The sequence below is a fragment of the Emys orbicularis genome, chromosome 12 (genome assembly GCF_028017835.1).
Source record: "Emys orbicularis isolate rEmyOrb1 chromosome 12, rEmyOrb1.hap1, whole genome shotgun sequence".
NCBI lineage: Eukaryota > Metazoa > Chordata > Testudines > Emydidae > Emys > Emys orbicularis.
Window position 1 is genome coordinate 34,217,316 of NC_088694.1, and position 26,581 is coordinate 34,243,896.

The 26,581-nt window shown below is 45.0% G+C and overlaps 1 protein-coding gene and 1 pseudogene across 1 annotated transcript; both read right to left on the reverse strand.

The window, feature by feature from the left end:
* Window positions 1-357: 357 nt before the first annotated feature.
* LOC135887054 (olfactory receptor 10A4-like) lies at window positions 358-1,292 on the reverse strand (annotated as a pseudogene).
* Window positions 1,293-17,538: 16,246 nt separating this feature from the next.
* LOC135887239 (olfactory receptor 11A1-like) lies at window positions 17,539-18,495 on the reverse strand. The gene has a single exon (XM_065415011.1). It carries the CDS (start codon window positions 18,493-18,495, stop codon window positions 17,539-17,541), a length of 957 nt encoding a protein of 318 aa, XP_065271083.1.
* Between the last annotated feature and the right edge of the window lie 8,086 nt (window positions 18,496-26,581).

The following is a 26,581-nucleotide window of genomic DNA, read 5'->3' on the forward strand; positions in this document are numbered from 1 at the left end:
TGACATTTCAGGCTGTTCTGCAAGGGATGGATGTTCAGGTGGACATTCTGTAGTATCTGTATCTACCTCGCTGGGTTAGAGTGTTTGTAACTTGGCTAAATGTGTTAATGAATTATGACAAATACAGATGGGTTTCTAAAGTGTGAGGGTTGCAACTGAACACATTGGGATTCCCAACTCAACAGCAATTTTAATACTACTGGGCCTGATGTTGGGACAAGAACCTGCAGAGTGATCACTGGGAATTCTTAAATAATCAGTATAATTAATATATGAATCATAGATTGGGGTACAAGAGGCATCTCCAAAACCATCAGAAGAATAAGAAAATAAATAACCAATTTATTCCCCCAGTTTTCAAATGAATATTTTCCTGGCCATCACCCTTCTCAGAGCTTCCTTCACCTCCTTATTCCTCAGGCTGTAGATCAAAGGGTTCAGCATTGGGGACACCACTGAGTAGAACTGGGAAAGCAGTTTGTCGGTGTTGAGGGAGTAGCTGGATTTGGGCCTCAGATACGTCATGATGCCGGACCCGAAAAACAAGGTCACCACAATAAGGTGGGAGGAGCAGGTGGAGAAGGCTTTGCTCCTGCCCGCGGCTGACGGAATACTGAGGATCACTTGGAGGATACGGACATAGGACACCAATATAAGCAGGAAGGGGACCATGATGAAGGTGACAGTGATTGTAGAAACAGCTACTTCGTTCCTGTAGGTGTACGTGCAGGACAGCTTCAGCAGCGGGGGAATGTCGCAGAAGAAGTGGTTGATCCTATTGGGCCCACAGTAGGGCAGTGTGAATATGAAAGTTGTCTGCCCGACTCCCACCAGCACCCCAATGAGCCAGCACATAGCTGAGAGCTGGAGGCAAATACCTCTACTCATCATGGCCGTATAGTGCAGAGGGTGAAATATGGCCACATAACGGTCGTATGCCATGGCAGCCAGCAGGCAGCACTCTGTGATCCCTAAGAAAGAGAAGAAATACATCTGTGTGGCACAGCCCAGGAAGGAAATACTCGTGTCTTCGGAGAGGAAGTTCACCATCATCTTGGGGATGGTGGACGAGGTGTAGCCAATTTCCAGAAAGGACAAATTTCAGAGGAAGTAATACATGGGGGAGCGAAGGGCAGGGTCCATCATTGTGATCGTGATGATGACAATGTTGCCCACCAAGGTGATGAGGTAGAAAACCAGCACCAGAAAAAAAAGGGAAACTCGGAGCACCAGGATGTTGGACAAAGCCACAAAGAAGAACTGTGCACGGCTGTGGGGTTCCTGCTAGCCATGCCCTGCAGCAGTTTTCTCTCTGTGGAGACAATAAAATTGTTCATGAACTGGTCAAGTTGGATTAATCGTATACGAAATGTATCATATTGCCTCTATATAAATCCATGGTATGCCCACATCTTGAATACTGCGTGCAGATGTGGTCGCCCCATCTCAAAAAAGATATACTGGAACTGGAAAAGCTTCAGAAAAGGTCAACAAAAATGATTAGGGGTATGGAACGGCTTCTGTATGAGGAGAGATTAATAAGACTGGGACTTTTCAGCTTGGAAAAGAGATAACTAAGGGGGGATATGATCAAGGTCTATAAATTCATGACTGGTATTAAGAAAGTAAATAAGGAAGTATTATTTACTCATAACACAAGAACTAGGGGTCACCAAATGAAATAAATAGGCAGCAGGTTTAAAACAAACAAAAGGAAGTATTTCTTCACACAATGCACAGTCAGCCTATGGAAATCTTTGTCAGAGGATGTTTTGAAGGCCAGGTCTATAACAGGGTTTAAAAAAGAACTAGATGAATTCATGGAGGATAGGTCCATCAATGGCTATTAGCCAGGATGGGCAGGGATGGTGTCCCTAGCCTCTGTTTGCCAGAAGCTGGGAATGGGTGACAGGATGGATCACTTGATGATTACCCGTTCTATTCATTTCCTCTGGGGCACCTGGCATAGGCCACTGTTGGAAGACAGGATACTGGGCTAGATGGACCTTTGGTCTGACCCAGTATGGACACTCTTATATTCTTATATCTATAATCTCTGACACACCAATTTCCAGTGATGCTTCCTTTTGTGGATGCCCAGTGTAAGACATCCGGTACTTGATGCTCCAGGGCACTAAAAAGCCACGGCTCCCACATTAGAAAGCCAGGCTCTCGGTGTCACAACTCGGACCCCCAAACCCTGAGGCACCTAAAGCAAGCAGCCGGATCTGAGCATGTCAGCCTGGATCTCCCTGTTCTGGAGAACGAGGTGAGGAGTTCTCTATCTCGCAGAGCGAGCCGGGCTTCATTTCCCATTCCCCAGATTAGAGAGGCTGAGATCCCTGGCTCCACTTTGGGTGTGTCTACACAGCTCTTGGGAGCAGGCAGGAGCGAGTCTCCCAACCCAGGTCAGCAGACTCTGGCCAGTGGCCCCACACACTTCCCTAGGCTTCAAAGCCTGAACTCTGGCCTCGCCCACCACCTCACAGCTATTTTGAGAGCATTAGCACGAGCCCCAGTCTGCCAGCCCGGACTGGGAGGCTGATGCCCGCTCAGCACAAAGTGCTGTGTAGACACACTCACTGGGACTGGATCCTGCAAACCTTCGAGTGGTCCTGGCTCAAAGGCTTAGTCCGAAGTTGGAAATGGCTTTGCTTTGCTCCACAGCTCTCGGTTTCACTGCAGACATGCTGGGACACAGACCCAAAGGGAGTGCACAAAAACACTACAGACACTATCCACATTTCTACTGATCCCCAGCGGTGATCTCGAAAATGACTTATTCAGAGAACGTGTAGAAGCCAGCCAACAATTCTACAGGATTCTCCCTTCCGTTCACTGCTCCAGCACGGCCTTGTGTCGGTCGAACATGCTTCATTCTCCTCTCAGGTCAGTTTTACACAATTGCAAATCAATTGTCTTCAATAAACTTACTCCTAATTGTCGTCTGTTGACATGAGAGGAGAATCAGGCCCTTGGATAGTCAAGTGGTCTGTCTACCTAGTTGTCTTTTCATATGTAACATCTGTCCATCAATTCAGCTTCATCGTGCTTCTGTCTATACATTCATATGCAATTATCTATTGATCTATCTGTGCAAGAATTTACACTGGTGCTCCTCACTACAGAAACTGAGCATGTATCTGGTCTCATGCATACTTATTTATCTATACTTTCATATGCAAAAGGTGACCATAAGTTCCATTTTGGCGGGGATAGCTTCTTTTTAAGCCCTGTCGTGGCTATCCTGACATTTCTGGCAAAAGTGAGCATTCGTCCCATTTGCTCTTGCCAACTTGATCAGTTGGCAAGAGCAAACAGGACACATGTGCACACTGTTGTCAAAAAGTGGGGTGCGGGGGAATGTGCAGGGAGGTGAGCGGCCATGCCAGCCCTGCACAGGGTGGGAGGCAGGGCTCGGGTGATGGGCAGACAGGACTCGGGTGATCAGTGACGCCAGCCTTGCAAGGGGAGTGGATCTCGGGATAGCCTAGTGTGTGGAGGGAAGGGAGAGGGGCTTGAGCTAGCCCCACATAGTGTCCTGTTTTCCCTTTGGGAAATATGGTCACACTACATATGCAATATCCTATCTATCTATCTATCTATCTATCTATCTATCTATCTGACAAGGTGGGCGAGGTAATATTTTTTACTGCAGTGGCTCTCAACCTTTCCAGACTACTGTACCCCTTTCATGAGTCTGGTTTGTCTTGTGTACCCCCAAGTTTCACCTCACTTAAAAACTACTTGCTTACAAAATCAGACATAAAAATACAAAAGTGTCACAGTGCACTACTACTGAAAAATTGCAAACTTTCTCATTTTTACCATATAATTATAAAATAAATCAACTGGAATATAGTGTACTTACATTTCAGTGTATAGTGTACAGTCATTGTCTGTATGAAATTTTAGTATGTACTGACTTCACTAGTGCTTTTTATGTAGCCTGTTGTAAAAGTAGGCAAATATCTAGATGAGTTAATGTACTCCCGGGAAGACCTCTGCTTACCCCCATGGGTACATGTACCCTGGTTGAGAACCACTGTTTTACTGGACCAACTTCTGTTGGTAAGAGATGGAACAGATTGTTCAGCATAAGTAGCTAACACGTATTTCAAGGGACAATTCAAGGTGAAGTGGCCTGTTAACACCCCTCCAGTCATTTGCCTGTGTGAGGTCATTCGAGAGTGTAGGGACTGTCTGGTTTCACCCACATAGTTGCTATTGGGCATTTAGTGATTTAATGAACTCACTCAGGAAAATGATAGAAGACAAAGGCCATGTCTACACTAGTAATTTGTTCCACCTTGTATTTAGCTGGGATACACTGAGAATGTTTCCCAGACCTGAAGGAGAGCTCAAAAGCTTGTTTCTCTGTTGCCAACAGAAGACGGTCCAATAAAAGATATCACCTCACCCACCTTGTCTCGCTAATGTCCTAGGACCGGCATGGCTACAATGACACTATATCCATCCATCATCGATCTATCCCCATACACCCCCTCTATCTATCTATCTATCTATCTATCTATCTATCTATCTATCTATCTATCTATCTATCTATCTATCTATCTATCTATCTATCTATCTATCTATTTTCATAGAGCACGCATTAAAACTGTACTTAGCAGCCCAGATCCTGATTACATTATTATTCTAAGTTCAGTGGGAGATGGTTGTGTAATTCCCTTAGGTTCCTTTAGAAATTCCAGCTATGAATTAGAATTCTTTGTACTATTCCTTAGTATAACAAAATGGTCAGAGGAGAGGAAGAGCACACCAGTGGCTGTCTCCCTGCTCCCTTGTACCATGTGTAGTCATTTATACCAATGCAAGGTGAGTGCAAAATGACTCCGTATCAGAATTACCCACTTGTACTGGCAGGGTCCCACACCCAGTCAGCACTCACATATAAATGACTACACAAAGGTACAAAGCAGAGGAGAAAAAGGACCAAGGTAGAGCTATGCACCAATGTGCTTGGTTAAAAAGCAATAACGTGCAGAAAAAACATTGACTTTAAAAAATATTCTAATCTCATATAATCATGTGCTGTAAAACGTACGGGCAGTAGAGCGAACAGTGCGTCCCCAATGCTGAAGAGGCCACATCTCGAGGAGTCTGAGTATTTAAGTTCTTTTATGTCTCTATTGAGACAGGTTCCCTCATGCATTGAATCCTTGCTACGTCAAAGATTCAGAGATGAGAAAAGGACTTTTATTTTTTCTTTGGCATGGACAATAGAGGGTCCACGTTTCCAGGGACAGTTGTTTTGAACAAAGGCTGGTGGAAAATTTTTAATCAAATTTTTTCCACTAGAAAATTGGATTTTCAGTGACGCGAATGTGTCAATGATAGGGTCTGGTTTGGGAGATGGGAATCCCAAAAACGTTTTGAAAATGGGACTTAAGTCTTTAAATCGCTGATTTGAGCTTATTACCCATAAAGAACCTCACTATTTCTCTCTCTGCAAGGCCCATGTAGGAGTAAGCGCCTCACACTCTTAATTTCGTTAGCCTCACAACACCCCTGTGATATAGATCATGCTATGGTCCGCAAATTGCAAACAGGGAGCAGATGCACACAGAGATGTGGGGCGGTGTGGGGGGTGTCCTTGAAAAGGTATTTAAGACCCTAAAGATGCAGACAGGCACCTAGTGGGTTTTCAAAATCGCCTACACAGGGAATGGCCCAATTCACAAAGGCACTTAGGTGACTACCTACCACTTTAGGCAGCTACAGATCCCAGATTCAGGCCCCTGGGGGATTCACAAAACTGCTGCTCAGGTGCCGTCAAATGCCTTCAGTGCCTAAACTCACTGGGCATCTACTTTTTTGCAGGAAAATTTCCCCAGGTGCCTCTGGGCATGTGCTCGGCAGCCCCAGGCCAGCCATCCCAACAGCTGAGTCCCAGAGCCATGCACGAGCTGTGGGGAGATAGCCAGGCCTTTGCCTCACTTGCCCATGGGGCCCAATTGGGTAAGCATGTTCAGAGCACACCTACCGGATTGGGCCCATATAGGTGAGCTTACACAAGGTGAGAATGGGCTGGAGTGTGGGGAAGAGGAGGACCTCCCTCATAACTTTTAGCCCAGTGGTTAGGCTATGTAGCTGGGGCGTGGGATAACCGTGCCTCAGGTTCCTCCTCTGCCTCAGGGGGAGATGGGACTTGGACAGAGATCTGCCACTTCTCCGGTTTCATAGATTCCTAGGCTAGAAGGGACCATTGTGATCATCTAGTCTGACCTCCTGTATAACACAGCCCAGAGACCTGCCCCAAAATAATTCCTAGAGCAGATCTCTTAGAAAAACATCCCATCTTGGTTTATAAATTGTCAATGATTGAGAATCTGCTGAGACCTTTGGTAAACTGTTCCAATGGTTAATTTCCCCCACTCTTACACATTTAAGCCTTATTTCTAGTTTGAATTTGTCTAGCTTCGACTTCCCGCCATTGGATGGTGTTAGAACCTTTCTCTGCTAGGCTGAAGAGCACGTTATCAAATATTTGTTCCCCCTGTAGATATTCTAAGATAGCAGGTAGGTGCTTAAATCCCTTTGTGAATCTAGATCCTGGCAGGATTTAAAAATTTCATCGTAGCAGCATATACACCCAAATCCCTATGAAAATCTGCCCCTCAGAGACCGAGCGATTTGCCCCAAGGTCACACACAAAGTTAGGGTGACCAGATGTCCCGATATTATCGGGACAGTCCCAATTTTAGGGGACTTGTCCCGCGTCCTGACGTTACATTGGTCGGGTCGTCTGGTCACCCTATATGATGGGGACCACGGCAAGCCAGCGCCGCCGGCGCCACTCACCTTTCCTCCCTGGGCCCTGGGGCAGCGCGCAGCTGAGCTCCCGGCGCTGCGGCGCCAGCCCATGGGGCCCGCCGCCCGGCCAGCAGGAGCCTGCACAGCGCAGCCCTGCCCCTACCCCGGGCACACAGAGAGGCAGCGAGGAGGTCTCACTCCCCTGCGTGCTGCAGCGGGGCGGGGATTGTAGACTCTGGCAGCGGGCAGAGAGCCCCCCCGCCCCTGTCCCCGACCCCCTCCCCTTGACCCGACCTGTCAAGGCTGCTTCCCCACTTTGAACTTTAGGGTACAAATGTGGGGGCCTGCATGAAAACTTCTAAGCTTAACTACCAGCTTAGATCTGGTCCGCTGCCACCATCCCAAAGCTAATCCCCTTCCCTGGGTAGCCTTGAGAGACCTTCACCAATTCCCTGGTGAATACAGATCCAAACCCCTTGGATCTTAAAACAAGGAGAAATTAACCATCCCCCCTTCTTCCTGCCACCAACTCCTGGTGAATACAGATCCAACCCCCTTGGATTTAAAAACAAGGAAAAATCAATCAGGTTCTTAAAAAGAGGGCTTTTAATTAAAGAAAAAGGTAAAAATTCTCTCTGTAAAATCAGGATGGAAAATAACTTTACAGGGTAATCAAACTTAAAGAGCTCAGAGGACCCCCCTCTAGCCTCAGGTTCAAAGTACAGCAAACAGAGATAAACACTCTAGTAAAAGGTACATTTACAAGTTGAGAAAACAAAGTAAAACTAACACGCCTTGCCTGGCTGTTTACTTACAAGTTTGAAATATGAGAGACTTGTTTAGAAAGATGTGGAGAACCTGGATTGATGTCTGGTCCCTCTCAGTCCCAAGAGCGAACAACAACCAAACAAAGAGCACAAACAAAAGCCTTCCCCCCCCCCAAAGATTTGAAAGTATCTTGTCCCCTTATTGGTCCTTTGGGTCAGGTGTCAGCCAGGTTACCCGAACTTCTTAACCCTTTACAGGTAAAAGGATTTTGGAGTCTCTGGCCAGGAGGGATTTTATAGTACTGTACACAGGAGAGCTGTTACCCTTCCCTTTATAGTTATGACACGACCCGACCCGAGGAAGGAGCTAGAGGGACTGGGAGGGACCTGCCTGCTGGATGCTTCCTGGGAGCCGCTCCAGGTAAGCACTGCTGGACTCACCTGGTTCCCTGGCAAGTCCCTCTGGGGGGGCTCCCCTCAGACCCACTGCCCTCAGCCCTCACCCTGACCCTGTTCCTTCTGCCTCCCCCACAGTCCCTCCCCTCCCCCGATCATCTCACCCGACCCACTGCCCTCAGCCCCCACCCTGACCCTGTTCTCTCAGCCTCCCCCGCAGTGTCCCCCCTGTGCCCCCACCCTCAATCCACTGCCCTCAGCCCCCCTGATCCTGTTCCCTCTACCTCCCCCACAGTCCCTCCCCTCCCCCCGATCATCTCACCCGACCCACTGCCCTCAGCCCCCAACCTGACCCTGTTCCCTCAGCCTCCCCCGCAGTGTCCCCTCTGTGCCCCCCACCCTCAATCCACTGCCCTCAGCCCCCCTGACCCTGTTCCCTCTGCCTCCCCCACAGTCCCTCCCCTCCCCCCATCATCTCACCCTGCATGGATGTGGAAATCTGTCCCAGATTCCAGGCTGTCGTTAGCCCTTGGGGCAAAAGATCAGCAGAGGTTTACAAAGGGAAGTTTGCAGCCTTTGCTCAGACCCAAACATTTTCACTTAAAAATAAATAAATAAATACCCAAACCCATCCTGACACCCATCTGCTCTGTCCAGATTTGCTGTTATCCCTGTTGAGGCCAAAGTGGTTTGAAAAATTAAAACTCCATGACACCATTGTGTTGCCTCCCCCTGTGTTGCTCGTTAATCTGATGGACCTGCCGATAATGAATAAAGATGAATGCCCTGGGAGCAATGTGTCAGGCAGACAGTTTGTGAAGTAGGAATGTAAATGCTGAAGCCCTCACAAAATGCAGAGGCTTTTCTTAACCTGAGAACTGAAAAAGAGCCAGATACCCTGCATGGGTTTGAAAGTGACAAGAGCCTAGCGACTGACCAGAGCAGCGCCAGGTTTGAAGTGATGAGGAGGGTCTGTGTCATGATGTCTGCGTTTCCACTGAGGACTCTTCCATTGCCAGGGTAGCGCTGGCACAGGTCTGCCGCCCGGCACAGCAATGCTGAGAGGTGCCAGTGTAGACCCGACCCACTGCCCTCAGCCCCCACCCTGACCCTGTTCCCTCAGCCTCCCCCGCAGTCCCCCCTGTACCTCCCACCCCGAACCCACTGCCCTCAGTCCCCTGACCCTGTTCCAACAGCCTCCCCAACAGTCCCCCTGCTCCCCCCAACCCACTGCCCTCAGCCTTGCCCAACCCCAAATCTCTTCTTCAGCCTCTCCCGTCATCCCATCCCCATCACTCCCCCTGCTGTCCCACCCCCTCAACTTCCCCCCATTCCAGTCCTGCTCCCCTCTGTCTCATCCCCTCCAGACCCTGTCCCTCTCCCCAACCCCCCGACCCTCCCCAGCCCAGACCCATTGTCTCCCCCGCCCCTCCCCACTCTACACAGCTCTCTACCCTGTCCCATTCATGCTTCCCTCAGCCCCTACCCTACTCCCCCCATCCCAGTCCTGTCCCATCCCCCTTAGCCCCCCCGTCTCCCCCAGTCCCAGTCCTGTCCCCCTCAGTTCCTCCACCCTGCTTCCCCTGGTCCATCTCCACACACCCACCGACTTCCTCAACCTCCCTCCCGCCAATCCCACTGCCTGGACTCACCCCCGTCCCACTCAGGATATGCAGGAAAAAGAAGCAATGGGTTTAAATAGTAGCAAGGGAGATTTAGGTTAGACATTAGAAAAACTGCCTAACTGTAAAGGTAGTTAAGCACTGGACAAATTACCTAGAGAGGTTATGGAATAGCAGTCATTGGAGTTTTTTAAGAGGTTAGACAAACACCTGTCAAGGATGGTCTAGTTGTTATTACTCAGTCCTGCCTCAGTGCAGGGGTTTGACTAGATGACCTGTTGATGTCCCTTCCAGTCCTACATTTCTGTGATTCACACTGAATTGCCTTGTGCCACTGTCTAGTAGTAGTGGCACACAGTTCTCTGACATGCAGATTTATAAAACTGCAGTTAATATACAGTTTAGAGCATAGCAATTTTAAAGCTCTGCATGTTCAGAGCAACTGAGCTGAAAATTGTGATCTACAGTATTCAAAACTATTAAGATGTGGGCTGAAATAAAATCCGCATGAATTGCTCAACAATATCAGTGGAATCAGCATTGCACTGCTATATATTGTAAAACATTACAGTGAAATCTTGCAAGTATTACATAGCACGCCGCCTTGCCCAAGTGGTAACTAAGCATAACATCTTCCTGTTTCAACATTCTTAACTTGTATCCCATAGCTCCTAGAAGTTTTTTTTTTTTTCAAACACTGAATGCTGCTAAGTTATGAGTTTTAACAGGTTTTTTTCTTTTAAACCACAGCACTGAATGTTATTCTAAAATTGTTTTCCAAATATTCTTAAACTCCCAGTTTATCCCCCACTGATGTTCATTGTGAAAAGTATTGCAGGTCTAATAATAATATTTGGCGCTTTTGTAATTCACTGTCCAATGTGTTTTGTGCCCTCCTCTGGTGGATTTTTAGAGGATAACTGTATAGCTACCAGCTAAGGGAATTATATCTTGAACTCAAGTAGTAGAAGCTCATGCTTTTAAGTCTGGATGGCTCGGGTTCAATCTTTGATGACTAGCTGTGATGGAGGTTGCTACACTTATAATCCCTTTAATCAGAGGTTCTGAATATGCTTTGTTGTAGGCAGAGCTAGCCTATAGTTAAGCAACCGAAAATTTAGAATGGGAAGTGTTGAAATGTTGGGAAGCCTTATAATTTTGCCAGTCTGCAACGAACATCCCATCTGAGGGATGGGGGCGGGGAGAGAGGAGAGTGAGACAGGACCAGGAAACTGGGACAAGGAATCCAGAGCGGTAGTGGGGGGCAGTTGAAATCAGATGAGGAGCTGGGGCGGGTTAGACAGCAATAGGATAGACATAGACTGGAGGGGACGGGGAAGAAGGGTCTTTGACTACTAGAGACCACTCCGTTCAGGAGCCTGGAATAGACCCAGGATTCCTGAGTTTCACAGTTCCTCTTCTGTCAGCAGATATCTGTGAAACCCAGTGGCAAAAAAAGTGTCTCATCCCCCTATAGAGCTGATCTATCACATATAGGATGACAAACTACTGCGTCTGCCATCACCTACTCCATTAGCTCAAGTGTCAGAAGTCTGTGCAGTGGATCTAAAGGTTCATCGGCAGGGTTGGAGCCATGCGAGTTTCACGATGATTCCACATGACAGAATTTCTGGGGCAGTTCAGTTTTGATTTTTACAAAAAAACCTGGGGAAATGCATACAGAAATAGGGTGACCAGATGCCTAAATAGGGGAATCTCAAGCAGGAGTAGAGAGGTTATTTTATCTCTCTATTTGGCACTGGTGCAACCACTGCTGGAATCCTGTGTCCAGTTCTGGTGTGCACAATTTAAGAAGGATATTGATAAATTGGAGAGTGTTCAGAGAAGAGTCACAAGACTGATTAAAGGATTATAAAACATGCCTTATAGTGATCGACTCAAGGACCTCAATCTATTTAGCTTAACAAAAAGCAGGTTAAGAAGTGACTTGGTTATAGACTGTAAGTATCTACATGGGGAACAAATAGTTAATAACGGGCACTTCAGTCTAGCAGAGAAAGGTAGAGCATGAGCCAACGGTTGGAAGTTGCAGCTAGACAAATTCAGACTGGATATAAGGCATACCTTTTCAATGATGAGAGTAATTAACGATTAACAATATACTAAGGGTCATGGTGTTTTTCTAAAAGCTTTTTCTAAAAGCTATCCTCTAGGAATTATTTTGGGAAAGTTCTATGTCTGTGCTATACAGGCGGTGAGACCAGGTGATCACCGGATCCCTTCTGGCTTTATAATCTCAGAACTAGGTACATCAATTCACATGCAAAATTCTCATTGAATTCAATAGGTGTCCTTGCCCTGTGGCTTGTGGTGCGGGCTGCAGCAGGGGCCGTACAACCCCTCTCGCAGCTTCCTAGGGCCCCCTCTCGCAGCTTCCTAGGGCCCCCTCTCATGGCTCTGTGCACCTGTGTCTGTCATTGTCGTCCTCTCCCCTCCCCCTGCCCCGCTCGCCCAATGTGTCCTGATATTTCACTCTTGCGATCTGGTCACCCTACACAAAGCCCATGGTACACCAATACATTGAACCTGGATTTCCCACCTCTGGACATAGGATGCTAACCACTTCCACCCAGCTTTTCAAGGGCAAATTCAAGTCTTTTTGGAGTGTATGCTCTTCAGGGGCACAGTCTGTGGATAACACTGAGCAGAACGAGGCCCCAGTTCTGCAACAGTTGTTAGCTCCCACAGTAATTAAGAAAAACAACAACAACAATTAATTCCGAATGAATCTATATTCAGGCAAGTCTGGTTGTGAACTCAGTTCAATTTTTGAGAAAATATTTCTGGGAAATGGTTTATGATATTCATCCTGATCAGTTATTAGTAAAGGGATTAATCCAATTAATAAAGAGATGAATCCTAATTACATTGTATAATTATATCTGTCTATTAGACCCTGCAGAATTCCAAAGCTAATTAAATAAAGAAGGTAAATAGCCGTAGGGAACAATTTTAATGGAAACTGGTCATCAAAATCCTTGACACGGCTTTTAAAATCTTACCCACGGTGTAAATCACAAGCCAGATCCTCCACTGCTGTAAATCACAGTTACAATGACTTCATGGGAGTGACGCTGCTTCACACCGCTGAAGGATCTGGCCCACTGTCTCCAATGGATTGATGCCAATTTACATTGCTGGACTGTTGACTGAAAGGGAGCTATGCTGGGAATCTGGCACTTTATTTCCAGTCAAAGACTGAGGGCTGCAAGTTTGGGGAGAATACGTTGCACTTCCCATGCAAACAGAGGCAGATGAATCCTTTCTTTAAGTGCTGAACTCAGCCTTAAGGGCAGGTCTACGCAGGGAGTTAGTCAGGACCAGCTATAACTGGGGAATCACTGGCTGAGGGCAGCACTGCAGACAAGGATCTGGAGGTTCCCATGGGTCACAAATGGAACATGAATCAAGAATGTGATGCAGATGTGAAAAAGGCTAATCTCATTCTAGGGTGTGTTAACAGGATCGTCGTATGGAAGACATGGGAAGTTATTGTTCTGCTCCACTCCGCATGGGGGAGGTCTCAGCTGCAGTACTGTGTCCCATTCTGGATGCCACACTTAAGGAAAGATGTGGACAAATTGGTGAGAGTTCAGAGGAGAGCAACAAAAATGATTGAAGCCAAGGCAGGCTTTGGAGTCCTGTCATTGGAGGTTTTTAAGAACAGGCTGGACAGATGCCTCTTGCGGTTGACCTAGGTTTATTGGTGTTGCTTCAGCACAGGGGGTAGGACTTGATGACCTGTTGAGGTCCCTTCCAACCTGGCATTTCTATGGTTCTAACTCTCCCTGTGTGGACACACTATGGGATTTTCAAATGTGCCTAGGTGTCTAACTCCCATTGAAATCAACAGATACTATTCTGAAAAACTCCACTAGGTTTCTTACCTGAATCCTCAGGCACCTAAACACCTTTACAAATCTACCCCATGATCATCTCTTGTCCTGATGGACAGCAATGACTGTGGGAAACACAGTCCTCTGGACATGAGGTTTGTCACAGAGGGCCCCAAAATCAAATAACCCTCTGGTCTCCTGGGGTGTTTGGATTATGGGGTCCCACAGTTAGGGTGTGATGTTACCATGTGTCATCATAATGGTACCTCTACAGAGGAAAATCCCTGGACATGCAGTTGTTATGTACATATGACACTGGGCATACAGTCTCCCCTGTAATACTGGGTATGACAATTTAACTGCTTTGCAGAATCATAGAATATCAGAGTTGGAAGGGACCTCAGGAGGTCATCTAGTCCAATCCCCTGCTCAAAGCAGGACCAATCCCCAGACAGATTTTTGCCCCAGATCCCTAAATGGCCCCCTCAAGGATTGAACTCACAACCCTGGGTTTAGCAGGCCAATGTAACCCTGCAGGTAATATGGATGCCAAGCTGGAAGAATCCTGATCTAAGCTGGCTGCGGCCTGGAACCGGAAATACTTCCTGATGAGTGAATGTGTGGGAGCCACTGTAGGAGCAGGTCCAACCAGTGCTTTTCAATGTGTCTTTCCAGTCCATAACATGGGTGGTACACCCCAGAGAATGGTGGGTGGACTGGGTACACCCCAACTGCAGTACATACATAGAAGGGTTGAAGCAACAATTTAATTGGGGGGTGAGGGGACATACATGGAATCATCGCTGGAAAAGGGGTTTGTGGGCAGCAGGAAACACAGGGTTGGGTGTATGAAATCTGAGGGACCAGTGGGTAATTAAAGTAACTGATAAGCCAAAATGTGAAATTGCAGCAGCAAATCAATGAGCTACTGGCACAAAAGCTGTCTGCAATCGCAATGGGATGGAAAAGGGTGGCAAAAGTGAACCTGCGGCTAACTCAATGGACAGGAAACCTCGTGACATGGGTGGAGGATGGCTTCAAAAGGCTAACTTGGGAGGGGGAGGTGTGTATGGAAATACAAAATGCTCAACTCTGGGGCTAGCACTTGTGTAATGTCGTACCTTGGAATGGGACAGCTACTAAGGTGGTCCCCATGAGCCCTATGGGAATAATGAGAAAGGGAGGAGCTCACCGGGAACCACGGGGAGATAGATGGGGAGGATGGAATGGTGTAAAATGGACAATAATTCAGTTAAGTAATTGTTCGTCCAGAGAAAATATTTGAATGTGTCCCTCCTCAATGGCCATGGAGGGGCAGAATTAATGGCCTGTTGCAAATGGGGTCCATTAGGGGCATGGGGTGTTTGGGAATGTACACAACACTTGGGGACACAAGTGCACCAGCATCTGGCACAATTATGCACATTTATACACTGCCATTGGGACTTCGGTGCATGAATGAATCTGTGGAACTCATTGCTGTGAACAATCGAATTAGTGCATACTACCCAATTCCACACCAAGTGGTCGAGCTGGTTTGGCCAATAACCCATTTTTCTGTGAATATTCAGTGGACTCATGATATGGACAAAAGCATACGAAACCTGCAGGGGCAGCTCCCTACAACTGCCAACAACTGGATACATTTAAAATATACACTTTGGGATGACATTAACAGGGTTTTAACCCTGTCAAAGGAGGAGAAGCAGTGTTTCTGGTGGTGGCTCGGATGTTGGACTATATTACGATGGTCAAGGCTGACAATATTACTGTGGATTATTGTGGCTATTGGCCTATTGTTAAGTATGCTAATTTTGCAATGTATACTACGGTAGTTAAGGGGTGCACAGACCCACAAGGTACAACCACTAATTGTCACGTATAAGTAATGTAATAGGCCCTCCTCCCAGTGTACTAGACCTTCTTGGGCCCACTATAATGGTAAGTCTGGAACACTAATCGGAATAGGTGTAGTATGCCTGTACAAGAGAAGGTGAAGGACATTCTACTGCACAAGGGGCAGTGGGACAGATGGAGCATCGACACATTCCACCTTAATGCCTGGCCCTATCAGGAAATGTGTCGCCTTGTGTCCTATGCTTTTCCAGGGATACCTGGGCAGGAGGATCCCAAAAGAAAAAGAAAGGGGTGGAGTGTTAGAATATAGATAGTCAGGCCTGCCTGTAAAGGCCTATACTTTAAGAACTTAGGTGTATTTTTATTATTTAGCTAGTGACAGGGGTATAAAACAAAGAATCAAAATCACACTCCGCCTGTGTACGGGCCTTCTCTCACTAGGACAGTCTGAGGCCTTGTTCTTAGGCTAAGGCCTTTGGCTAAGCAGCAGGGGCAGCCATAACCTGGGAAGCGAACGGTCACATCCTCACATCCCAAACCAGTCACATTGAAATAAGGTGGTATTGGGCTGTTAGGAAGATGATCCTGTCCTGATAGTGCCCATCATCACCAGATAAAGAAACAGATCTTAAGATAGCATCCCGTCTGGCAAGAAATCACTTATCAGTGGTTGTGGTTGTGAAACCCTCATTTCTGTATTGTTTTATCTTTATGGCCCCGACTTTTCTGTTGTTAATCTGTCTAGTTCTCTATTTGTTTCTGTTTGCTGTATAATTAATTTTGCTAGGTGTAAGTTAATTAGGGTAGTTGTATATAATTGGTTAGAGAATTATGTTACAATATGTTAGAATTGGTTAGTTAAATTTCAGTAAAATAATTGGTTAAGATATAGCTGAGAATATTACTATATAAACTGGGGTCAAACAGGAAATGGAAGGGAAATTGGAATCATGTTTGCTGAGGGGACAGGGACCAGGGACACAGGCAAGACACTGCGGTGTCAGAGCCGGGAAGGGGGATCTGGGGTAAACGTTCTGCGGCGTCAGAGCCGGGAAGGGGGACGCGGGGTAAATGCTCTGTGGCATCGGAGCCGGGCAGGGGGACGCAGGGTAAACGCTCTGTGGTGTCGGAGACGGGAAGGGGGACGCGGGGTGAACGCTCTGCGGCGTTGGAGCCGGGAAGGGGGACGCGGGGTGAACGTTCTGCGGTGCCGGAGCCAGGAAGGGGGACGTGGGGTGAACGCTCTGCGGTGCCGGAGCCGGGAAGGGGGATGTGGGGTAAACGCTCTGCGGCGTATGAGCTTGGAAGGGAACACTGGGAAACAGACTCTATCGGCATATAGAGATAAGCCCGACTGGTGTGAAGGGCTTCGGAATATGCTTGCTTGGAAACTAACCCCCATAAACATCGCTTTGTCTGCGCTTCGGACTTCTGGTCTTTTGCTGCTTGCTGTCTGTGTGACAAGAACCAGGGAAGTGGGAGGGTTGAGGGAAAGCCCTCTAACACCGAGGTGTCTAAATCCCATTGAAATCAACAGATGCTATTCTGAAAAAACCCACTAGGTGTCTTACCTGAATCCTCAGGCACCTAAACACCTTTACAAATCTGCCCCATAATCATCCCTTGTCCTGATGGACAGCAAACCCTAGGTTACTGCAGTCCATGGAGGGCAAATGCAGCATGTGGAGTGATAGGCACTGGGCGGATGTAGACCAGTAACTCCTGGACAAAGATTCTATGCTAAGGATGCAGCTGGAATACAACATGGGATTGTCTTATCTGTTAAATCTGGGGGGGTGGGAGGGGAGGGGCATGGACCAGCTCTGCAGCTAGTACTAACTTGCACAGCTCCACTGATTCAAATGGGGTTATGTCAGTTTACACCAGGTGGGAATGCGGCCCAGGACAATAGAACTTCAGAGTTAGGAACTGACCGGTCAACTACACACCTTGTTTAGAACGGAAAGTACACCATCAGGCAGCAGCAGAGGGGAAAGAAAAGCAAACACAGTACAGAGCTGTGTTAAACATAAACTACTAAAAAAATTAAAGGGAAAGCAGCATTTTTCTTCTGCACAGTAAAGTTTCCAAGCTGTATTAAGTTGATGTTCAGTTGTAAACTTTTGAAAGAACAACCATAATGTTGTGTTCAGAGTTACGAACATGTCAGAGTTACGAACAATCTCCATTCCCGAGGGATTCATAACTCTGAGGTTCTACTGTAGTTTTCATTTTTAAATCCCTCACGCTCCCTTTTTGGCTCTATCTCCTTCGAAAATCCAACAGTCTAGTGGCCATTGTCCTCAGGGCATCATTCACATCCTTGTTTCTCAGGGAGTAGACCAGGGGGTTGAGCAATGGGGTGACCAGGCTGTAGAGAAGGGAGAATATTTTGTTTAGGTTGATGGCTGCACTGGCCGTCGGCACCATGTAGACCATGGCCAGAGCCCCATAGAAAGTACTGACCACGATAAGGTGGGAGGTGCAGGTGGAGAAGGCCTTCCGCCTCCCAGTGCTGGAAGGGTTTTTTACTATTGCCATGATGATGAATGCGTAGGATGTCAGGGTTAGCAGGAAGGGGATCAGGGTGGCTGTAGAGGAGAGTAAGAATGCTGCTAAGGTGATCAGGTGGGTGTCACTGCACGACAGCTTGACCAGGGGCATGAAGTCACAGAAGAAATGGTCAATTTCATTAGGGCCACAGAAACGTAGCCTGTAAATCCAGGCCATTATCACCGGGTTGAAGAGGAAGCCACCCAGCCAAGAGCAGGAAGCCAGCTCAACGCACACCCTCGCATTCATGAGGGCCGTGTAACGCAGCGGGTTGCATATTGCCAAGTAGCGATCGTAGGCCATCACCGTTAGCAGGAGGATCTCGGTGGCTGCCTGGGAGCCAAAGATATAAAGCTGCGTGACACAGCCACTGAAGGAGATCACCACACCCTTCTCAGCCAGGAAACCTTGCAGCATTTTGGGGACGATGTTGGACGTGTACCAGATATCCAAGAAGGACAAGTTCCCCAGGAAGAAATACATGGGGGTGTGAAGGCCTCGGTCAATCAGAATGGTGACAATGATCAGGGTGTTCCCAGCCATGGTGGTGAAGTACGTTAGCAGAACCAGCACAAAGGGACCTATTTGGAATGGGTAGAGGATCCTGAACCCGCGGAGGATGAATTCTGTAACGTCGCTTTGGTTTCCCCTCTCAACATCTGCCATGTGCGCAGTGTCTAGAGAAAGCACAGTGCACCATTCAAGCACAAAAGACAATAAACCAGAACAATTCGGGGACTAAACCCAGCCTTTATAATGCAGTCCTATGTCAATGAATGGCTTTCATCACTGTGGTTGCAAAACCAAACACCATCAACTCGAAGAAGGTTGATCACCACTGACAAACTGAGAGAAATGGAATGTCTTACTACCCATATTAAATTAGTCATGGAGCTATTCAAGGAAAGATGGGCCAAATGGAACAAAATGAGAGGAACAATCACCCATGGAACTGTCACAGATCAGTGGATGAGATTTTCCAAAGCTGCCTAGGGTATTTGGATGCCAAGTTCCCATTAATTGAGCATCCAAGTCTATTAGGGCACTTTGAATATTCCCACCTCTATATTTACATGCTGTGGGCATGTAGGAGTTTGACATACAACTCCCATTAAACTACAAAAACCTCACCTGTAACTCACTGAGCATTATGATCTACACTGACTCAGTTCTGCTGGGTCCCCAGACCTTTTTATTAGTCGCCAACCACTCTTAATATTTGTGCAAGAACATAATGTGAACTGTCAATAATTCTCCTTATTTTAAATAAAAAATCTGGGGCCAGAGTTCCAAAGGTATTTAGGCACCTAAAGATGCAGATAGTTGCTTAGTGGGATTGGCAATGACACCGAAGCAGTTTAAGTGCCTAACTCCCATTGTAATCAAGTGGAGTTAGGTGCCTAAATGCATTTGAAAAAATTCAGTAGGCACCTTATCTGCATCTTTAGGAGCCTAAAAGCATTAAAAAAAATCCTGGCCCCTTGTACCTAAATTTAGTTCAGCTCTGCAAAGGAACTATTTTTAAATGACCCCTTTTCACACCACAAATGAAGCAAGAAAGATGAAGCTCTGTTCCGTGCTGATGAAGTCTCACCGAATTGAAATTGTTACTGTTTTTAGCATTTCAGTGCCTCTGGGGTACAGCCTACCCAAGTGGGGGGACACAGCTTTACAGTTAAGAAGTATTGGAAGAGTGAAAGAGGTGACAGAGAGAGTGATTCCAAGTGGCTTTCCAGTTGCGTTGTTGGAATTAAGAAGTGAACAGGAGGAGACAAAGAGAGAAAGTGTTATCAAAATCTTTGGTCTGATCCCTTGATCCCTAAAGCTTTGGGAAGAGGGGTGAGAATCCAGAGCGACATCCAAGAGCAACTCAAAATTCCATGGCTGAGGATGGTGGGCTGCATGGCACAGGTTTGTGTCCGGGCACCCAGGACTTTCTATTTTTGTACCCATCAAAATAAATAAATAAATAACAGAGAAACATCAGCATCAAACACAGGGCAAGAGCCGGAGCTGGTAAATCCCAGCTCCATTGTACTGTAACCGGAGCCGCGTCGTTTTACACCAAATCTGTGCAATGGAGGACGTCGGACTAGAAAATCCTCATGGTCCCAGATGGCCATAAAAATTGATGAATGTATGACAATCACAAGGACAAATTAGTTTAGCTTTTCCTGCCCTTTCCATCACCGCAGGTGCTCTGCATGTAACACTTACTTCCTTGTAATTTTCTTTAAAATAAAATAAAATAAAATAAAATAAAATAAAATAAAATAAAGAAGAAATATGCTAGTGGGGAAGCTGGATAAATTAAGCCTAAGGGATTCAGACATCCAGACCAATGGGATTTAGATGCCTAACTCACTTCATTTCCTCTGAAAACCCCTTCCTGAAACACTCCAGTCAAACATACCTCTATCAAATGCTAGAAGTCTAAATAATAAGATGGGTGAACTAGAGTGCCTTGTATTAAATAAGGATATTGATATAATACGCATCACAGAAACTTAGTGGAATGAAGATAATCAATGGGACACAGTAATACCAGAGTACAAAATATATTGGAAGGACAGAACAGGTCACGCTGGTGGCGGAGTGGATGTGAAACAATATGTGAAACAAAGCATAGAATCAAATGAAGTACAAATCTTAAATGAACCAAACTGTACCATAGAATCTCTATGGATAGTAAGTCCATGTCTGAATAATAAGAATATAGAAGTAGGGATATATTACTGACCACCTGACCAGGATAGTGATGGTGTCTGTGAAATGCTCAGGGAGGTCTGTACTGGGACCAGTGCTGCTCAACATATGCATAAACGATCTGGAAAAAGGGGTAAAATTTGCAGACGACACAAAACTACTCAAGATAGTTAAGTCTGACTGTGAAGAGTTACAAAGGGATCTCACAAAACTGGGTGACTGGGCAACAAAATGGCAGATGAAATTCAATATTGATAAATGCAAAGTCATGCACATTGGAAAACATAATCCCAACTATACATATAAAACGATGGGGTCTAAATTAGCTGTCACCACTCAAGAAAGAGATCTTGGAGTCATTGTGGCTAGTTCACTGAAAACATCCACTCAATGTACAGTGGCAATCAAAAAAGCAAATAGAATGCTTGGCATCATTAAGCCAGTATGGCCATTCTTATGCTCTTATCAACACTTACCTGTCAATTAGAAGGCATTTGGTGGAAAATCTGGTCTGGGTGAGACTGTGGTGCAGTATCCAAAGCTGGTGGAGGGATGATGTGGATTCTAAATCTGAGAAAAAATACAGCTGGATCAGAGACAATTGTACTTGAAGTTTGTGTTCTCCTCGGGTGTCTAGAGAGGGGGTGAAATGTTCCAAAGAACTGAAAGGCCAGATTTTCAAAGGTAGTTAGGAGCCTAGAGGTTCAGATAAGCACATTGGAAATAGCAGCTCTCAGCAATTATTTGGTACACTCTGTTTGTGCAAAGGTTAATGATGACACAAGGTGCAAGGCAGCAGAGAATCAGGGACATTATACCTAGACAATGTAGATAAAATGGAAATTACTGTGAAACACTACGACTGTGAGGAGAGTGAAGGAACCTTGTTCTATTTAATGTTATCCCAAGATTGACAGATTTCTGCCCGTCCTCCCCCCAGCAACTTGAATCAAGAAGTACAAGAAACAACCTTTCTTAGTCTTTGTAATTAATCAATATTTAGACTCTATACTGCTCTCACTGGTGTCCATTACAAAACTCCCATTGACTTCAATACGAATAGGACTGGACTATTTTTCTCTGGAAAATATAGTATACAAGAAAGTGTTCTGGGCCTGATTTTGATATCACACCAATGTAGCTGCACAGACACTGAAGGCTGTAGTATGATAGAGAGAGAGAGGCAGGTAGATAGCAGGGGTGGGTCCATAGCTGGTATAAATCAGTGTAGGTCTTGTATAATCAATGGAGTTATGCTGTTCTACACCAGCTGAGGATTTAGCCTCAGGAGTAACTCCTTCAAAGTCCATTGTTGTTATAATAATTACTGTTACAACTGGAACATGATAATATATGTTATAATATATAATAATGTACATTATTACATATATGCTAAGAAGAGTACTCCCCACTGTGTGTTAGGCACTCTCCAAACACCTCAGAAGGACAATTCCTGCTTGGAGTAACTTCCAATTTAAGGACAGGCAAGTAGACAGAGGTGAGGTGAAGGGGAATAACCAGAGGCAACACACATACAATTTGCACTCATGTATGTAGCTATAGCAACAAGATTCAGCAAACACAGAGAGGCAGAGCTGAGGGTTGAAGAGGGACTCGCATGTGAAGAGGGTTGGAAGAGCTCGGGGAGGCTGGACTATGAATAGGTGGCTGCATGGAACATGGCAGGAAGGTGACCGGGTGAGAATCCAGCCAGAGGGTGGGTGAGGCTGGGAGGCTAGACAAAGAAGATCACGAAGGAGGGGCAGAGCTATGTAGAGCTTTGAAGGCAGTGACAAGAAGCTTCAATATGATACAATATTGGCTGGAAAGCCAAGGGAAGGACTCATAGGGGGATTACATGACCAACGTGATGTGAAAGAAAGAGGAGTTTAGGGGGTTAGTGTGAGTGTCTGGGAGGTCAGAGAGGAAGGTGCTGCAGCAACCAAGAATGAAGTTATACTCATGTAAACCTGGTGAAATGAAGGTCAGAATTAGAGTCTATTACAATTTAGTAAATTGCCTATAGATTCAGATTTCTCATTGGTTCCTCACTTAGACAATTCTCAGGTCAGATTCTACAAAGAAAGCAATGGAGTTACTGCACTTTGCCCATGTGTAAAGTTGGGCACTCAAAATGCAAGGAACCCAAAATTATAGGGTCACTTTGGAAAATGGCAAAAATTGCAGAATAGTCTCTTTTGCCATAATTTCCTTCTGGCATATCTTACATGGTGCAGTAGAATACAAATAGCATGCACTTACCCGATCAGTCCCGGGCAGGGTTCAGGGTATTGGCATCATTGCATCAGTTTCCTCTCCTAATTTACCTGAAAATAGAAAAATAAGAGAACAATTCAGGAATGAATACCAGTAGCCAATCTTTTAATGAAATCTAATTTCATTGAACAAACAGATCCGATTGAAATCAGAGCTAGTTCCAGGTAGAACCAAAACGTATTCCAGAGCTATTGGAGGCTACTGTTACCAAACCTACTGCCTGTGGGAGAGACAGAAGTCTAACATGCGGGCATGCAGATGGATCTTGTTATGACCACACGTGCAGTTTGCAGAGTATGCTCTTTATACCTGAAATCATGGCATTTGGGGACAGAGTCCTTGAATTGCTCAGAGCTCTGGATCTCAGATGGACTCATTAAATCAGCTTTACGTCTCATGGGAACTGGAAAGTTGTATTGGAAAGTTGTATTGATGTCAAATGTTTTTTAAGCACTTACATGTTCTCTCTGTTTTCCAAGCCTTGTCCACACACACAAATAGCCCTGGGTTTAACTTCAATTGTTGTTTTTAAACTGAGGCCTTCTCTACACGCAAACGTGCAGCATTTTAATTAAACTGGTTTAGTCTGACTGGTGCAAACTCCAGCGTGGACACACTTATTGCAGGGCATGAGTGGCTCATTCATAAATTGTAAGGGAAGAAGGGCCCATTAGTAAATCAACTCTGAACCTCCTGCAGAACACAGGGCAATGACAAGAAATCAGGCTTGATGTAAAGACTCCAAGCAATGGAGAATTCACCACATCACTAGATAAATGGTTCCAATAATTAAGTATGCTCATTGGTAAAAAAAATTGCCTGATAGTAAGAACTTGAAGCAACATCCACTACTGGCTACTCTGGGCTCTTGCTTCTGTGTGAGAAACATTAGCAGAACTGGGATAACTTCCAGTGAAAAGTTTTGATTTTGACGAGTTGGCATTTTATGACTGGAAAAAAGTTTTGCAGAAAAATTCTGGATCACTTCTACTCTTAATCTTCCCTTGGATAAACTAAACAGATGGAGCTTCTTAAATATCTCACTCAAAGGCAGGTTTTCCGGGCCTTGAAATATTCTCATAGCCCTTTTCTGAGCCCTTTCCATTTTTTTTAGCTCAAATTTGTTCCTAATTAATTTAAACTAAACCCAAACAAGCTATTCTTAAAAGAAAACAAGAGTGTTCATAATTGGGGTTGGGCTGCTTGAAATAAATCAGATTAAATTTCCAATCCAGTACAACTCTCCATGTAGATAAGCCCTGATTCAGTTAAATGGGTGCAAATTCCTGGGTGGAGAAGGCCTTTTCTACACACAAAAGGGGTACCACGTTAACTGTAGACTCAGTTTGTGGATAAGTCAATGATTGAAATTCTTGAAGTTGTGTTAGGAATTTGGAAGCCCAGTTCTCAAAACTGATGGGAATCATCCAAATCTTACAGGGGCCTCTGAAAAATCTCAGTCTTCTGCATGCAAGGGATGGAACAACAGAAGAAAATACTTGAATATCATCTATGAGACTTTGGAAATACAGAAGAATCACTCAGTATCAACCTCTCATTCCTCACCATGTCACACAGGTTTTGACAAACAATCTGTACAGCTGGTCAGAACATGTTTTTGTTTTGGGAAAATTTTGACTTTTTGACCAAATAAATTATTTTTCAATTTTCAGCAATCACAAATCTAAAAACTTTCAGCTGAAAATGGAACAATTTTTGGCCAAAAACTGCTGAAAACTAAAACATTTTCAAACAAAAACTGCCACCCTCTACAATTTTTGTTTTTGTTTTGAGGGTTTCAGTTTTCTGATGAAAAATCAATAATTTGCAAGGGAAGAATGTACTTTCCATGAAAAATTTTATTTAATCAAACTCCAAGTTGTTTGGAAGAAGTTTTGATGGAAAATTTTTGACCAGCCCCAATAAACTGGTTTATCTGACTCAGTTAATTATCCAAGTGTAGAATGTTCTTCATAGTCACATCTTTACATTACACTAAGAGGTAATAGAGATGGTTGGAAAATAGCGGTCAAATGAAGTCTGGAGGAAAAACAGCCTGAGGGTGGAACTCATGAACACTTTCGTAATATTCCATCCCCATTTTCTGACCAGCTCCATTGTGTATATCAAAGGAGCCCTGGAAAGTTTCATTCACTAATGTCTGTAGAAATGGATCTGAGAGCTTTCAATGGAAGGCACCGCAGAGATGCAATTATTTGCAAAATGAACACCATTTAAAACACCGAAAGGAAGACAAGCCACATCATCTTCTTTATTTTTGTCATTTTGTTTTCTAAGTGATCAAATATATTGAAGTTGTGTGTCAATAGGCAGAATTTTGGACTTTATGTTAAAGCAAAAACATCTCGTTGACAAGCAGATATAAAGCACAGTGGGCCAAATCTTCAACTGGTGTAAATCAGTGGCACTCTACTGATGTCACAGGACAATGTACACCAGGCTCTACACTTGTGATTATTACAGTTCATTGGAAAAGTAGGATTTTTTCCCATGACAATTTTTAAAGGAAAAATTCCCATTTGACAAATTCCACCAGGAAACTCCAGTGTGAGAAATGATGAAAATGTGGGAAAGATTTTGTGTCACCCTCTCTCTCACACTTTACCATTTTCCAAAATTTTCCAGGTTGGAAAAGTGAAAAATACTACTTACATGCTTAACTTAAGTAACTTTTGCAAGTTGGAAAACAGACAGGAAGTGCAGAACATCCCACAATTTTGAAACAAATAATTTCAGAAATAACAACAAATGTTCAGGTTTTTTTTCCAGAAGAAAAAATGGTGTTGAAAGTCTGGAAAAGGAACAATTTCAATGAAATATTTCTGTAAATAAAAAAGTAAAACAAAAAATTGATTAAACCGTAATTTTCCAATGCAAATTTTTTTGTTGGACATGTTTTGGGCCAGCTCTACTGTAGAGAATTAGGTTCTCATATATTATCTCATGAATTCCAAAAGCCCAATAGACATTATTGACCAAAAGTACCTTCAACCAGTTAACAGCGCTTAACCCAAGGCACCATTTAAACTGAAAGTACCTCCCTGACCCATATGTAGGAAATCAAAATGACTGATCTATTGTTGCCATGACTTTTTACATACTGTTAATTAAAAAAAAACATACTTTGATTTACTGTGAATTTACTAATCAAGGTTCAAAACTAATGAGAACTAATCACAAGATGTTTGACTCAATCAACGCTCATGAAAGTCAACGCTCTGCTGGAATAAGGACTTGGCTCAAACTGACAACCCGTTTTCTACCACCCTTATTCAGACTGGGGAGTGTGGCAGATCCCACCAGCTGTTCTGTTAGGGTGGAATCCTGCCCCATGCTTGGTGCCCCATTGAAGTTAAAATGCAGGATGAGGTCCTTGCTCTCCAAAGTGCAATTGAAATCTATGGGACCATTTGTTTAGTGAGGCTTGGATTTTCAAATGGGCCAAAGGCAGTCAGGAATCCAATTCCCATTAAAACTTTATGGGGTTGGTCACCTAATTCCTCTAGACCCCTTTGAAAATCACAGCTGTAAGTCATTATCTAGTGGGCCTAAATTACCACTGCTTTGTTCCACTTTGTGCTGTGTAACTCCATCCATAGTCAGTGGAGTCATATAGACATAAACCTGGAGTAGCACAGTGGGGAACCAGGCCCCATAGGGTTCGCAGAATCAGGCCCTGAGTGAGAAGTCCAGAATCTAGCCCTGTGACATCAGTGGACTTGGGACCCCCAAGCTGAGATTTTCAGAG